The sequence below is a fragment of the Carassius gibelio genome, chromosome A14, assembly GCF_023724105.1.
Source record: "Carassius gibelio isolate Cgi1373 ecotype wild population from Czech Republic chromosome A14, carGib1.2-hapl.c, whole genome shotgun sequence".
NCBI lineage: Eukaryota > Metazoa > Chordata > Actinopteri > Cypriniformes > Cyprinidae > Carassius > Carassius gibelio.
The window spans coordinates 8,527,059-8,544,145 of NC_068384.1; the positions used below are offsets into that span (position 1 = coordinate 8,527,059).

At 40.3% G+C, this 17,087-nt stretch overlaps 2 protein-coding genes across 2 annotated transcripts; both read left to right on the forward strand.

Moving 5' to 3' along the window:
* The first annotated feature begins 2,808 nt into the window (after window positions 1-2,808).
* On the forward strand, window positions 2,809-5,957 carry LOC128027413 (E3 ubiquitin/ISG15 ligase TRIM25-like). Its single transcript, XM_052615027.1, has 5 exons — window positions 2,809-3,451; window positions 3,865-3,960; window positions 4,040-4,273; window positions 4,593-4,752; window positions 4,893-5,957. The coding sequence occupies exons 1-5, from the start codon at window positions 2,879-2,881 to the stop codon at window positions 4,997-4,999; spliced, it is 1,170 nt and encodes a 389-aa protein (XP_052470987.1). The 5' UTR covers window positions 2,809-2,878; the 3' UTR covers window positions 5,000-5,957.
* LOC128027420 (stonustoxin subunit alpha-like) lies at window positions 5,218-6,600 on the forward strand. Its single transcript, XM_052615035.1, has one exon. The coding sequence runs from the start codon at window positions 5,218-5,220 to the stop codon at window positions 5,665-5,667; it is 450 nt and encodes a 149-aa protein (XP_052470995.1). The 3' UTR covers window positions 5,668-6,600.
* The last annotated feature ends 10,487 nt before the right edge of the window (window positions 6,601-17,087 follow it).

Below are 17,087 nucleotides of genomic sequence, written 5' to 3' on the forward strand. Positions count from 1 at the left end.
CAACTACACACTGATGGTACGAATACAAAACACATCTGGCTTTTGCTTTCTCTGTGTACAGATGTCAATTTGAGGTCATACTTTTGTCATAGTGTCATGTAAACATACAAGGATCCAAACTTCAAGTATTGGTGTTTATTCACACTCATCAAAACCAAGACAAAGTCAGAACACAAAATAGTAATAAAAAAAAAAAGACGATCAGCCTACATCATGTCATCTTTCTGGGTCCGGCCACAAAATTTGGTCCACATCACATGCGATATCCTCCAGTCCAAGACACCGGGGAAAATATCTCCTTGAATGCCGTATCCAGGCCTGACATGATGCCTGGTCAGTATCTCCACATTCCTCCTCCTTTGCCTGTAAAAGGGCTACCTGTTGATGAGGATGACGGTCGTACACTTTCCAGCGCCAGGCAGAGAAGAACTCCTCGATGAGATTTAAGAATGGAGAGTATGGAGGGAGCTTGAGTGAGTGCCATGAAGGATGGGTGTTGACCTGTTTCCCTTACATTGATGATGGCATGGTGTCCAGTAATGTTCCTGCCATGTCTCCTGGTTTTACTGAGGTTAAAACCGGCCTCATCTACAAAAAGTAGCTCATGTCCCATGGCATCTGTGATGACCCTGAGTCTCCTCCCTCTGATTCCATTGGTGCTGACCATGGGAGTTCCCGATTGGTTTTCTCATTGTTAATTGATAATTAGTTAGAGTATATGAGAGTGCTGTGTGTTATTTGGAGCAGGCACTCTCTGGGGAAGTGCTCCTCCGGAGTGTCTCTGTAGTATGTTTTTCCTTACACATGTAGCATCAATTCTGTTATAGTTGTTTGTATGTTTATTTGTTTTCTCTTATCCCTTCTGTTATTATTATTATTTGTGGCATATGTTTAAATCAATAAACAAATTGTTGATGGAAGTTTTGCATGATCCCTCTTTCATGTTGTGATTTAAAACGAGCAGGTCGTAACACATCTGCTTCTAGTTCCATCACTCTCTGGACAGGACAAAACGAATGCAACACATCTGGCCCATGCACAGCACTACAGTATGCACTTCCAAATTCAGAACCAATGACACTATAGCTTACCTGCACATAGTCATATCACAGTTGCTTTACACCTTCTGTGTTTCTCTCGAAAGTAACTCTGTTGCTCTGGAGTGAACATTCTTGCTCTGCCCCCAACATCTGGACGTCTAGCAATTCTGTAAAGTAACAGTTTCAGTATTTTTGCATGTATGGTACTGTTGTGTTTCCCATTAGAGTATGGCAGTGCTACAAAGTACTTACCGATACTCATTTCGAAATGTCCTAATGATGCTTGCCACAGGAGTCCAGGAGGTGCACGGGCTGTCATGCCATCGCTGGCATCCCCAGGCCTGGTAGATGGCACACTCATCCCTATCTCCAATCCATCAGTGATTGATCAGGCGTACATATCGCGAAAGGGATACGCGGCCATAAACGTGCAGCTTATAGTGGACCATTGGGGTGTGATCTCCGACCTGGTGGCAAGGTGCAGAAAAACTTCAAGTTCCTCTGACGAGAAGCTTGGTGCCCTTTTTTATGTTGCTTCCCCAGCATATTCTGTATCTAACTCTCTCTCTCTCTGTTCATTGTAGATAGGTTGCTTTTTATTGAAAACATTAACCAATGACAATCAATACCGCATTAAACAGCAGTAACTGCAGCTGCTTGCCAATCAATTCTGATTGTAAAGTACCTTACCATTAATATAAAAGTGTATTACATAATTTTTATAAGTAGTTAAACCCATGTCAAGAAGCGGCACAATGGGATAAGGAGGGAGGATGATTAGCGAGGGATCCCCGGTTCATCTAACCGTCACAACATATCGTGTGAACATATTACTGACCATTTCATTTATAGTCTATATTCTACTGATAACTTAAACTATGTTAAAATAAATGTTACCAGAGTAATTTGAGGAGTTTTTCATTTGCATAAAACGTGTTGTCTTTCTTAACGGTGTATTGCACCTTCGCGTGAAGAGGAAAATCGATTCATGAGCAATCGATGCCAAATAATTCAGCACCTCCACTCGGGACAGCACTCTTGTAACGTTGGACGTAAGAGGCAGCGTGCTAAGAGCTTCCTAAGGGACACTTCGGGGAATACACTTAGGAACATAAACAACTTTGGTAAGATATATCTTTCGAGGTCTGTGAGGTCTGTAATGAGTGAGCATTATTGAGGAACCGGCCCAGATCTTTCACCCATAGAAAACAATTGGCGCATCATAAAGAGGAAGATGCTCACAGAAGACTTAAGACAGTTGAGCAACTAGAAGCCTGTATTAGACAAGAATGGGACAACATTCCTATTCCTAAACTTGAGCAGCATGTCTCCTCAGTCTCCAGACGTTTGCAGACTGTTAGAAAAAGAAGAGGGAGGGGTTGACTCTTAACTTTTATAAAGAATATCTCTCTGGATTTGAGACCTTAATCTTTGCAACTTTGCAACTTTATCTTCTTTATGCACCAAGAGCTTGTTACATTCCATAGAGAAAGAAACAGTTGAAATTGCATCATATAACCCCTTGTTGTTCAGAACTCATTTTGTAAGTGTTGGATGTCGTGAGGATTTAGTGGTTTAATTACAGACTGAAATCATTCTCATGTGATCTTTATTCAGTGAATGTGATTAATCACAGATGGATGTGATTGACAGTGTGAGCAGCAGAGAGAGCCACAGTCTCACATCACACTGACTCTACAGGAGCAGGAATGAGGAAGGTGTTTCACACACGTGACTCAGACAGAAACAGGAAGCAGGAATCACATGATTTCAGGTAAAGAGAAACTGAAGTGCAGTTGAGCTGTTGTGTGTTTGTCTCTCTGTATTCAAGCAGTAAAATGGCAGAAGCCAGAGTTTCTCAGGATGAGTTCATGTGTGCAGTGTGTCTGGATCTGCTGAAGGATCCAGTGACCACTTCCTGTGGACACAGTTACTGTAAGATCTGTATTACAGACTGCTGGGATCAGGAGGATCAGAAGAGAGTCTACAGCTGTCCTCAGTGCAGACAGACCTTCAGTCCAAGACCTGCTTTATCTAGAAACACCATGCTGGCTGAAGTGGTGGAGAAACTGAAGAAGACCAGACTCTCTGATGACTGTTACGCTGGAGCTGGAGATGTGCAGTGTGACGTCTGTACTGGAAGAAAATACAGAGCCGTCAAGTCCTGTCTGGTGTGTCTGAACTCTTACTGTCAGAATCACCTCGAACAACATGAGAGTTTCTTTAGAGGAAAGAGACACAATCTGACTGAAGCCACTGGACGACTGCAGGAGATGATCTGCCAGAAACATGAGAAGATCCTCGAGGTTTTCTGTCGCACTGATCAGAAATGTATATGTATGATGTGTACAGTTATTGAACATAAAAACCACGACATTGTATCAGCTGCAGATCAGAGGACAGAGAAACAGGTATTTAACACTAGACACTGATCAAATATTGCTGACACTCATTTCATTTGTGTTTATATCGGCACCATATTAACAATCTTTCATAAAACAGACCTTGATTAAGCAAAATAAAATAATGGAGTGAACTATTCACCGATTCTTTGACAAAATATATAAACTAGCATCAGTCAAAACGCAGAAACACTGTCAGTGTGAAGCTCTACATCTGTGTCAGTTTATAACACTTACACTTACAGTGTGAAACAGGTCTTAATCTTCATAATTCATGTATGATTGTAACTCATCATCACTTCTGGAGTTTGAACCTACAGCTGTTAGTTATCAGCTCCTCTTTTACTGGATTGATCTGTTCTCATGATGATTTAGTGCCAGTAGTTTTCTGTGAGATTGACGATCATCTGTTTGTCCTGCAGAAGCAGCTGAAGGAGACTCAGAAGACGCTCCAGCAGAGAATCCAGCAGAGAGAGAAAGATCTCCAGTGGCTGAGAGAGACTGTGGAGTCTCATAAGGTGAGTCTGGAGAAGAAGAGAAGTTTGTCTCCGTCTCAGTTCAGACTCACTGAAGCTGAATCACTGTGTGTCCTAACAGCGCTCTGCACAGACAGCAGTGGAGGACAGTGAGAGGATCTTTACTGAGCTCATCCGCTCCATTGAGAGAAGCCGCTCTGAGCTGATACGACTGATCAGAGATCAGGAAAAGACTGCAGTGAGTCGAGCTGAAGAACGACTGGAGCGACTGGAGCAGGAGATCAATGATCTGAGGAGGAGAGACGCTGAGCTGGAGCAGCTTTCACACACACAGGATCACATCCAGTTCCTGCAGGTAACACACATCTAGAAGAACAGGGTCATAGTGGACTTGAGCAGATCCTGCTGTGACAGAGACTCACAGAGAAACAGTTCATGAGTGTCTTATTATATAATCATCAGTCAGACTCTCATCTGATCATCTTCTTCTGAAAGAGACGCCGCTTACAAATGGCTTTCAGCTCTGGAGATCTGTTAGGAATCATTTCTCTGAACTCTTTCTTCTGGAAGATATATTTAGCTACTAAACACCGCTAGCGCCACCAACTGTTCAAAACTTCACTAAAATTTCAACTTTTCCTCACTTTTTCTTATTCTGATTTATAACTCTGTAGAGTTTCCAGTCTCTCTCAGCACCTCCTGAATCTACAGACGTAAATGATGATCTCTTCAGTTCTCTCTTCTCTTCTGATGATCTGAGAGAATCTGTCCATCAGCTGAGAGACAAACTGGAGGATTTCTGCAAAGAGCAGCTCAAGAAGATCTCAGACAGAGGTAAAGTCCTGGAGATTCATCTGCTCTCAGAAACCAGTCCATCATCATCTCATATCATGGAGAACATCATATTAGAAATGTGTTAGGAATAGATACAGGATCATGAGAATCACACTGTTCATGTCTGTTGATTTCCACAGTCACATTCACCAGCATTGATCTCTGGACCAGGAAGGACTTCCTACAATGTAAGTCAGTAAGAAAACCAGCAGAAAACTCTCTGAGAGTCTTCATGTTCTTCCTGTAGAAGGAGAAAGAAGAGTTTTATAACTGATGATGTAAATGATGATGTGCACAGATATCTGTTCATCTGTACTGAGACACTGATGATACACTGAACATGAAAAGATCAAACAGATTCATAATTCCTGATTCTGATGTGTTTTATCTCCATCAGATTCCCATCGGCTCACTCCGGATCTGAACACAGTGAATGAATTCCTCCGTCTGTCTGAGAACAACAGAATGATTACTGAGACTGACACAGTTCAGTCGTATCCTGATCATCCAGACAGATTTGATAATGTGTTTCAGGTGTTGTGTAGAGAGAGTGTGTGTGGACGCTGTTACTGGGAGATTGAGTGGAGTGGGATTAATGTGTGTATATCAGTGTCATATAAGAGCATCAGCAGGAAGGGAGGTAAAGAGTGTGTGTTTGGATCTAATGATCAGTCCTGGAGTTTGATCTGCTCTCCCCTCAGTTACTCATTCAAACACAATAACATAGAGACTGATCTCTCTGTGAAGTCCATCAGCAGCAGAATAGGAGTGTTTGTGGATCACAGAGCAGGAACTCTGTCCTTCTACAGCGTCTCTGACACAATGAGCCTCATCCACACAGTCCACACCACATTCACTCAGACGCTCTATCCTGGGTTTAGTGTTTGGTTTGGATCATCAGTGAAACTGTGTTGATGAATCAGAATAGACTGATGAGAGATTCTACCCATAATGCTTTGAGCTGCATGATGAATCAGTAACAGTGAGATGTTTCCTAATGTAAAAATGGGTGCCACCATTTTATATGGGTTTAGCTTTCGGTCTCTTTGCATCCAGCTATTTTTATCTGTACAAATTCTAGTACAGAATAGAGTCTCTTCTTTTCTCTTCATGACATTAATACCGCAGCTGAACTTCTGTGAAATAACAGTCAGAATAAATGTGTAATAAATCCTCATACAGACAGAATAGCAGCACACTTCCTGTGAAAACACACACACACACACACAAACACACACACACACACACACAAACACACACACAGCAGCTTCTCTGAGTGACATTTAATCATAATATTGTTTTATGATTGTGTGGTTTTTAGGTATATTTCTCTTCATGAGTAAGAGATCAGAGAATGTCTCCAGGTTTTTACCGTCACACGATGATGTTGTGAAGCAGATATTTTCCATTACTTTGGTTTGATATAATAACACTTGTTGGGGAAATCTGAGCATTGAAACACACACAACTAATATAATTTAATAAATCCTGCCCATTTGATCATCACTTGTCTCCTGCGTTCTGCTCTGGATGACAGAAGACTTTGAGTTAACACAGTTTTGAGTCTCAGACAAAACACAGGATCTGACAGGATCTGGTGAAAGTGCAGTCATCAGGATTTTGACACAATTTTGACACACACACACACACACACACACACAGACACAAAATAAGACAAGTAAACAGTCAATAATAAAATAAGAACAAAGAAATGAATTAATGGAAAAACAAAATAGAAATGAAAAAAAAGAAATTGCGGATACAATGAAAATAATTTTCAATCTTAAATTCAAGTAAATTTCACTACGGAAATGTAATAAAGCAATCAATAAAACACTGCAACAATCATCCAGAACTGATATTGTTTTTGATCTGAATAATGACTCAATTGTCTTGTGTAGAGCTTCTTTACAGCTGAAACCGAGTGAATCTTACAACATTAACACTCTTAGTTTCTGTTTCTTTTAAACCGTCTGTATTGTATGAAGCTCAGCGCTGGATGAAGCGCCTGAAAGCCACACTTGAGTAAAAGTACAGATATCTGACCAGAAAATGACTTTGGTAGAAGTTAAAGTCACTGTTTAGAATATTACTTGAGTAAAAGTTTTACACTATGAGATATTTGCTGTATCAGACTCAACCTCAGATAACAAGATTGTGTCTGTGTTACTCAAAGAAAGCATTGAAATTCACTTTTTTCCTCACAAATCATAGTGAGATGAATGAAAATCAAATTTCGATGCTCGTTAATTATCATATAATTAGATTACGAGACTTTAGCCTGTATTTCACAGACAGTGTCAGTGTCAGTTTCAGGACTGCAGTACTAATAATGTGTCAGAATCACCTTAAACATGACAGTAAGGGGTTAATTTACCTACAAATAACAAAAAAATATATTCTCTATTGCATTCTATATTTTTAAACCTTTAAAGTCCCACTAAATATATTTTAAACATTGAATTTTGTTTGAATTGTTTGGTTGAATGTAAAGGAAACTTGATTAGAAGAAGTTTTATTGGTCAAGTGAGAGACTGTTTTGATTCACACTAGCTTTTAAATAACGTTAAAGCTAACATACCAATACTAAAACCACAAAACGTTCATTGTGATTTCATAGAGGCTATGAACACAATGCTTTTTCAGTGAACATACCAGGCATGACATATATTAATATTGCGCACTATCATGTTGGGTTTGTTCTTTCGACAGTTCCCTCACTGTCATAAATGATCGTCATCTTCCTGTCTAAGAAACAAAATATATATAATGGGAAAATGTGCCTAAAGAATAGTCCATTATCAACAATTTTATACCTTTAAACACAAAACTTACAGATGCATTCTCTGGCTCAGATGCACAATTTTAAATGTGCTATTACAATTACTAACAAAATGCAATGTGTTAGGTGGGAGATAGAGGACCAAAAGGTGAGATTCTCAAATCACTTTTAATGAAAAGTAGAAACAGTCAAAAAATCTACGGGAAACATAAATCCACTCCAGAGACAGAGGTATCAGTCAAAACGGAAATCTGCGCTCATAAACCCTGAGCATTAACAAAAGGTGGCAGGGAAACTAGTTACTGAGATTCGGGATGAGCGGCAGCCGTGCCAGGTGCAGTGGAAGATCCCAACAGACAGGACAACACTTGACTCAGCAGGTAAGAGATGCGTCTTCAACAATGATAGCTAGGAATAAACTGACAAAAGGGGCAGAGAAAGAGGAGGTAGAAGTAGCAGGAAGAATCAGGGAAAAGGGGACAGAGAAAGGAGGAACCTGGATCATGACAGTACCCCGTCCCTCAACGAGCGCCTCCTGGTGCTCCCGAGGAGGAGGACTGGCAAGAAACGAAGGAAATCATCAATGAGCGAAGGGTCCAAGATGTCCCGGGAGGGGACCCAGCTTCTCTCCTCTTGCCCGTACCCCTTCCAATCGCATAAGTACTGGTGACCACGACCCCGTCGACACGTGTCAAGGATGCAACGAACCCTGCAGACTGGGGAATCATTAATTTGAACAGGAGGACAGACTGGACGAGAGGGCGCACGAATGAAGGGCTTAATATGAGAAACATGGAAAACTGGATGAAGGTGGGATGGAAGGCGAAGCCGTACCGCAACAGGATTAATGATTTTAATAATACGAAAAGCCAGATAAAATGGGGCGCCAGCTAACGGGACTCGGAATGTAATGGTAAGTTAGCGGTGGACTCTTAATTAGCAGTGATGTGCATGCGGCGTTAGAGCGACGAAGTGCAGTTCTCACCCTTCTCCAAGTGCGCCTACAACGATCGATAAAGGCTTGAACAGATGGTGAATTAGAAGCTGCCTCCTGAGACGAAAATAAAGGAGGTTGATAGCCGAGGCAACAATGGAAAGGAGAAAGACCTGTTGCAGAGGATAGGAGGGAATTGTGTGTATACTCTCCCCAGGCCAGCTGCTCAGACCATGACACGGGACAACGATGAGCAAGGCTGCGGAGCATACGAGCAACAATTTGATGAGCACGCTCGGTTTGTCCATTGGTTTGCGGGTGAAAACCTGACGAGAGGCTGCCCGTTGCCCCAATGACACGACAAAACTCTTTCCAGAAAAAGGCGGAGTATTGCGGGTCCCTATCTGAAACCACGTCAGTGGACAGAACATGTATCTTAAAGGAACACTCCAACTTTTCAGGACTTTAGCTTATTCACAGTATCCCCCAGAGTTAGATAAGTCCATACATACCTTTTTCATTTCTGTGCGTTCTGTAAGTGTTAATTGACGCACCCATCGCTAGCCTAGCTTAGCACAAAGACTGGATGTAAATGGATAATGGTAGCATAGTACTCCCAATAAGTGACAAAATAATGCCAACATTTTCCTATTTACATGTTGTGATCTGTATAGTCACAGCGTGTACAAATAACAAGGATATATGAGATAGAGACCATTATTAATCGTATAAAAACTGGGAACTATATTCTCACTAGGCGTAGGAGCACAGCTAACGTTACTTGGGCGGAGTCGTTAAGCCTCTTCTCCGTGGGCCGACCGGTCATACACACGGATCATCTCTCGCTTGAAGAGAGTGAAGTCGGTGACGCAACCACTCTCCACCTCCCAGTTTGCCACTCCCCATTCTCGAGCTCGTCCTGTGAGTAGGGAGATAACGTAGGCCGCCTTGGCCCGGTCCTGAACGCAAGTAGCGGGCTGTACCGAGAAGACAACCTTGCACTGGGTGAGAAAGGAACGGCATTGATTTGGCTCACCGGAGTAGACAGGGGATTGTTGATTCACGGTCCAGACACCTCACGGATCTCAGTGGTGGGTGGCTCGTGACGAATCTGATGCACCCGATGAGAGAGGTCAGCCATCTTTGGCAAGGGAGTCCACAGCCTGGTGAGCGATGGATATCTCCTGCTCGTGTCTGCCCAACATGGCACCCTGGAGCTCGACCGCCGCTTGAAAGGGATTGCTGCTCGCTTGGTCCATAACTGGTCAGTTTATTCTTTATACTGTAAAATATACTGTAAAATTGTATTATATATTCTTTATAATATAAAATATTCTTATTTATTAGGTGGAAGATAGAGGACCAAAAGGCGAGATTCTCAATCACAGTCTTTTAATGAAAATTAGAAACAGTCAAAAAATCTACGGGAAACATAAATCCACTCCGGAGACAGAGGTATCAGTCAAAACGGAAATCTTCGCTCGTAAACCCTGAGCATTAACAAAGGGTGGCAGAGAAACTAGTTACTGAGATTCGGGATGAGCGGCAGCCGTGCCAGGTGCAGTGGAAGATCCCAATAGAGGGTACGGCGAGAGGCGAAGCTCGTAGAGAGAGTGTGTACCGTAGGCTGGATACCGCGTCCGTCTGAGTTGGTAGAGCACAGTAAGGAGCGTGAAGGAGAAAGGCTTCAAGACAAACCGCACAGGACAAGACAGGACAACACTTGACTCAGCAGGTAAGAGATGTGTCTTCAGCAATGATAGCTAGGAATAAACTGACAAGAGGGGCAGAGAAAGAGGAGGTAGAAATAGGGGAAACAGGTGAAAGGATTGTGTAAGTGGAAACAGCAGGGACTAATGAAGTTAAAGTGATGGTGTAGAGAAAGAGTGTGTAGGATGACCACAAGAGGGGGTCAGTGAAAGGAGGAACCCAGGATCATGACCCAATGAAGCTTATCAAGCAACAACTTTATAGCAAAGCCAATCACCAGACAGCTGCTTCAGTTTGTGAAACTCCTCTTTAAGGACACTGACGATCTAAATTAAGAATCAAAAGGAAGAATAAAGAGCTCAGCTCAACAGATGAACCAGGTACATTACCTCTTTGTGGCCACAGTTTTCTAGCAATAACACAAGTCTTCTGTCTGAAGCAGTCTCTCTCATCTTTGGAGTTCGTCTCTATGCTCTGGGAACAGAAAGAATTGCATGGAGACCTTTGGTGTTGATTTTGTTTCTTGAAAACTATGTTTACCTTGTTATTAAAATTATAAACATTAACAATACAATAATATATGTTTATAGAAGGGATTTTAAAGTTTTTTTATGAAATATTATTTATTGTTTTTTAAATATAGTCAGAGTTACAGAAAAATAAACATAATGCAAAAAATAAGGAGATCATTTTTTTTCAATATGGTCTGTTAAAAGTGTGATTGAATGACGTTAGTTCATTTGTGCAAGCATGTATTTGCTATAACAATGAAAATATTTGTAAAACAGTAATAAACAAACAATGATGCAATCCTTTAAATTTTAATCCTTGAGTGTAGCAGAGTAAAATTATCATCATGTCACACGTGACACATTTATTTATTGTGACAGAAAAAAAGTATCACCAGTGACTAAAGATCCTTATTCTTCAACTATAATTAAGTAGATAACACTACATTGTGACATTTGTCATACATTTGTCAAGAAGAGAAAGCAGTTAGTAAAAGAACATAAACATAAACTGATCTTCACTGGTGTTACCCGTAAGGAAGGTACACCACTGCTGCAAGCTCTCAAACCATCTGTTGTCAATCACAGTAATCACTCAATTAAGAAGTTTAATCCATTTGTATTCTAGATTTTCTTTTTATTCCCTAACGATAGGTCATAACAGTGACTTTCACTTAAAGCTTCATATGAAATCATGAGATAAATGAGAATATTTCTGATAACTGAAAAGAGACATGGGCCTTTTCAGGAAATAAGAGGAAGGGAGTCAAGTGATGTCATCAGCATGATTTTTATTTCAGAATAAAAAAACAGTAACAGTAACACCAGAGTCACAACTCACTACTTTCATTATATATCTTGTAATATTTATTTGCCATTCACCCCCCCCCCCCAAAAAAAACATGGTAAACTGAGAAAAAGTTTAGAACTTGATTTATACTTTTACTACACTTATTTTGCGCATGCAAATTTATTTTAAATTACGTAATTTATATTACAAATATAATTGGCATGCAAAGACTACCTTCATAAAAACCTGCTGCTGTCAGAAAAATACTTCCCAACACTAAAGAGTGAATCAGAGACACACTGACCTCTGCTGGACACACTGTATTCTCTATTGCTTTACACCAGGGATATTCAAATCTGGCCCAAGAGAAAAAAAAAATTGGGGATATTGATATTTTGCAGGGATATTTTGTCTCTATAACATAGGATATACACACACACTCAAACACATTAAACCATTAGTTAATATTTTTAATGGCACACTAAACATGTTAGTGTTTATACTTGACTAACTGGGGCCCAGGTCAGGAAGCAGACAGACTGGCTAAACCGACCGTCTGCTAGCTGCCTCCCGTCACAGAGGTCAGCTAATTCTCAGCACATAGAGACTCTTTCACCTAGATATCACACTATAGAGACTGTGTCTGTTCCACGAACTAGAAAATACAAAAAACGTCCAAACCAAGTTAAGGTTAACAATTTAATTGAGGTTCAACAAATAAAAAACAAATGCAATATGGATAAACAAATGATAAAGATTGGCTTATTGAATATCAGATCCATTTCTACGAAAACACTTTTTGTAAATAATATGATAACTGATCATAATATAGATGTGCTCTGTTTGACAGAAACTTGGCTAAAACCTGATGATTACATTATTTTAAATGAGTCCACTCCCCAAGATTATTGTTATAAACACGAGCCGCGTCTAAAAGGCAAAGGGGGAGGTGTTGCTTCAATTTATAATAACGTTTTCAGGATTTCTCAGAGGGCAGGCTTCAAGTATAACTCGTTTGAAGTAATGGTGCTTCATATAACATTATCCAGAGAAACCAATGTTAATGATAAGATTATAGGTTGGCCTTCTGTAGCTAATCATAGCTCCATGTAGCTGTTTTTATTTTATATTTTTTCTCTATAATCTTTCTTACTATCACTGTCTGTTTGTTTGTTTTTTTAATTGTAAAATATAACTTAATTCACACCATATTTCTGATATTACCGATCAATCTTATCAGATTAACTTTGATCGTTCACTCTTCCGTGACTCCAGTACACCTGCAAAGCGTTAGCACCCGTTAGCTTGTCATTAGCGTTTTCTTTTCTCCTCTCCTCTCCTCTCTCACGCTGCAGTTTTCCACAAGTTCATCAAACAACCGCAGTAAGAATATTTCATCAAGCACGGTGAGTAATGGCTTCTCCTACTATTGTTATTTGCACCTCTTGCCACATGTACAGTTTATCTATCTCTGTCGCTGAAGAGGGATTCACATGTGATAAATGCAGGGAAATAGTTAGGCTGACAGAGAAGATTTCAGAATTAGAGACACGCATCCAAACTTTAATTGAGGACAGTAAGAATGTTAGGGCTCTAGATATGGCTTTGGATGCGTCTAGCTCAGGGACTCCTGTACATTGTCCGGTTCCAGCAGAGCCCCTGCAGCAGGGCAACTGGGTGACGGTGAGGCAGCGTAGTCGTGGGTCAAAACACCGCTCTTCTGTTCCGATCCAAACATTAAACAGGTTCTCCCCACTCAGTGATGCACCCACTGAGAAACCTGATGAAAGTACTCTAGTTATTGGCGATTCTATTGTACGGAACGTGAATATAGAGACACCGGCCACCATAGTCAAATGTTTACCGGGAGCCAGAGCGCCTGACATCTTGGCGAATTTAAAAGTGCTGGCTAATGCTAAACGTAAATACAGTAAGATTGTTATTCATGCCGGCGCTAATGATATTCGACTTCGCCAGTCGGAGATCACTAAAAATAACTTTAAAGAGGTGTGTGAACTTGCAAGCACGATGTCAGACACTGTAATATGCTCTGGTCCCCTCCCTGCTTACCGTGGTGATGAGATGCATAGCAGATTGTCATCACTCAATGGCTGGATGTCTAAGTGGTGCCCACAGAATAACATAGGTTTCATAGACAATTGGACGAGCTTTTGGGGCAGACCTGACCTGTTGAAAAGAGATGATCTTCATCCCTCCTGGGGTGGCGCCACTCTTCTGTCTAGAAATATGGCAAATAGTCTTAGTGTTTATACTTGACTAACTGGGGCCCAGGTCAGGAAGCAGACAGACTGGCTAAACCGACCGTCTGCTAGCTGCCTCCCGTCACAGAGGTCAGTTAATTCTCAGCACATAGAGACTCTTTCACCTAGATATCACACTATAGAGACTGTGTCTGTTCCCCGAACTAGAAAATACAAAAAACGTCCAAACCAAGTTAAGGCTAACAATTTAATTGAGGTTCAACAAATAAAAAACAAATGCAATATGGATAAACAAATGATAAAGATTGGCTTATTGAATATCAGATCCATTTCTACGAAAACACTTTTTGTAAATAATATGATAACTGATCATAATATAGATGTGCTCTGCTTGACAGAAACCTGGCTAAAACCTGATGATTACATTATTTTAAATGAGTCCACCCCCCAAGATTATTGTTATAAACACGAGCCGCGTCTAAAAGGCAAAGGGGGAGGTGTTGCTTCAATTTATAATAACGTTTTCAGGATTTCTCAGAGAGCAGGCTTCAAGTATAACTCGTTTGAAGTAATGGTGCTACATATAACATTATCCAGAGAAACCAATGTTAATGATAAATCCCCTGTTATGTTTGTACTGGCTACTGTATACAGGCCACCAGGCCACCATACAGACTTTATTAAAGAGTTTGGTGATTTTACATCCGAGTTAGTTCTGGCTGCAGATAAAGTTTTAATAGTTGGTGATTTTAATATCCATGTCGATAATGAAAAAGATGCATTGGGATCAGCATTTATAGACATTCTGAACTCTATTGGTGTTAGACAACATGTTTCAGGACCTACTCATTGTCGAAATCATACTCTAGATTTAATACTGTCACATGGAATTGATGTTGATAGTGTTGAAATTATTCAGCCAAGTGATGATATCTCAGATCATTATTTAGTTTTGTGCAAACTTCATATAGCCAAAATTGTAAATTCTACTTCTTGTTACAAGTATCGAAGAACCATCACTTCTACAACAAAAGACTGCTTTTTAAGTTATCTTCCTGATGTATCCAAATTCCTTAGCATATCCTCAGAACAACTTGATGATGTAACCGAAACTATGGACTCTCTCTTTTCTAGCACTTTAAATACAGTTGCTCCTTTACGCTTAAGAAAGGTTAAGGAAAACAGTTTGACACCATGGTATAATGAGCATACTCGCACCCTAAAGAGAGCAGCCCGAAAAATGGAGCGCAGCTGGAGGAAAACAAAACTAGAGGTATTTCGTATTGCTTGGCGGGAAAGTAGCATATCCTACAGAAAAGCATTAAAAACTGCTAGATCTGATTACTTTTCTTCTCTTTTAGAAGAAAACAAACATAACCCCAGGTATTTATTCAATACAGTGGCTAAATTAACGAAAAATAAAGCCTCAACAAGTGTTGACATTTCCCAACACCACAGCAGTAATGACTTTATGAACTACTTTACTTCTAAAATCGATACTATTAGAGATAAAATTGCAAGCATTCAGCCGTCAGCTACAGTATCGCATCAGACAGTGCACTATAGACCCCCTGAGGAACAGTTCCACTCATTCTCTACTATAGGAGAGGAAGAATTATATAAACTTGTTAAATCATCTAAACCAACAACATGTATGTTAGACCCTATACCATCTAAGCTCCTAAAAGAGGTGCTTCCAGAAGTCATAGGTCCTCTTCTGACCATTATTAATTCCTCATTGTCATTAGGATATGTCCCCAAAACCTTCAAACTGGCTGTTATTAAGCCTCTCATAAAAAAGCCACAACTTGACCCCAGAGAACTTGTTAATTATAGACCAATCTCGAATCTCCCTTTTCTGTCCAAGATACTAGAAAAGGTGGTATCCTCACAATTATATTCCTTCTTAGAGAAAAATGGTATCTGTGAGGATTTCCAGTCAGGATTTAGACCGTATCATAGTACTGAGACTGCTCTCCTTAGAGTTACAATTGATCTGCTCTTATTATCTGATCGTGCGTGTATCTCTCTATTAGTTTTATTGGATCTTAGTGCTGCGTTTGACACAATTAACCACAGCATTCTTTTGTATAGACTTGAACACTTTGATGGCATCAGTGGAAGTGCATTAGCATGGTTTAAATCGTACTTATATGACCGCCATCAGTTCGTAGCAGTGAATGAAGATGTATCATATCGATCACAAGTGCAGTATGGAGTACCTCAAGGCTCAGTACTAGGGCCGCTACTCTTCACGCTTTATATGTTACCCTTGGGAGATATCATCAGGAAACATGGTGTTAGCTTTCACTGTTATGCTGATGATACGCAGCTCTATATTTCCTCGCAGCCTGGTGAAACACGCCAATTTGAAAAACTAATGGAATGCATAGTCGATATAAAAAATTGGATGACGAGTAATTTCTTACTGCTAAACTCAGAAAAAACAGAGGTGTTAATCATAGGGCCTAAAAACTCTGCTTGTAATAACCTAGAACACTGTCTAAGACTTGATGGTTGCTCTGTCAATTCTTCGTCATCAGTTAGGAACCTAGGTGTGCTACTTGATCGCAATCTTTCCTTAGAAAGCCACGTTTCTAGCATTTGTAAAACTGCATTTTTCCATCTCAAAAATATATCTAAATTACGGCCTATGCTCTCAATATCAAATGCAGAAATGTTAATCCATGCATTTATGACTTCAAGGTTAGACTATTGTAATGCTTTATTGGGTGGTTGTTCTGCACGCTTAGTAAACAAACTACAGCTAGTCCAAAATGCAGCAGCAAGAGTTCTTACTAGAACCAGGAAGTATGACCATATTAGCCCGGTCCTGTCCACACTGCACTGGCTCCCTATCAAACATCCTATAGATTTTAAAATATTGCTTATTACTTATAAAGCCCTGAATGGTTTAGCACCTCAGTATTTGAATGAGCTCCTTTTACATTATACTCCTCTACGTCCGCTACGTTCTCAAAACTCAGGCAATTTGATAATACCTAGAATATCAAAATCAACTGCGGGCGGCAGATCCTTTTCCTATTTGGCGCCTAAACTCTGGAATAACCTACCTAACATTGTTCGGGAGGCAGACACACTCTTGCAGTTTAAATCTAGATTAAAGACCCATCTCTTTAACCTGGCATACACATAACATACTAATATGCTTTTAATATCCAAATCCATTAAATGATTTTTAGGCTGCATTAATTAGGTAAACCGGAACCGGAAACACTTCACATAACACCGTACTTTCTACATCATTAGAAGAATGGCATCTACGCTAATATTTGTCTGTTTCTCTCTTGTTCCGAGGTCACCGTGGCCACCAGATCCAGTCTGTATCCAGATCAGAGGGTCACTGCAGTCGCCCGGATCCAGTACG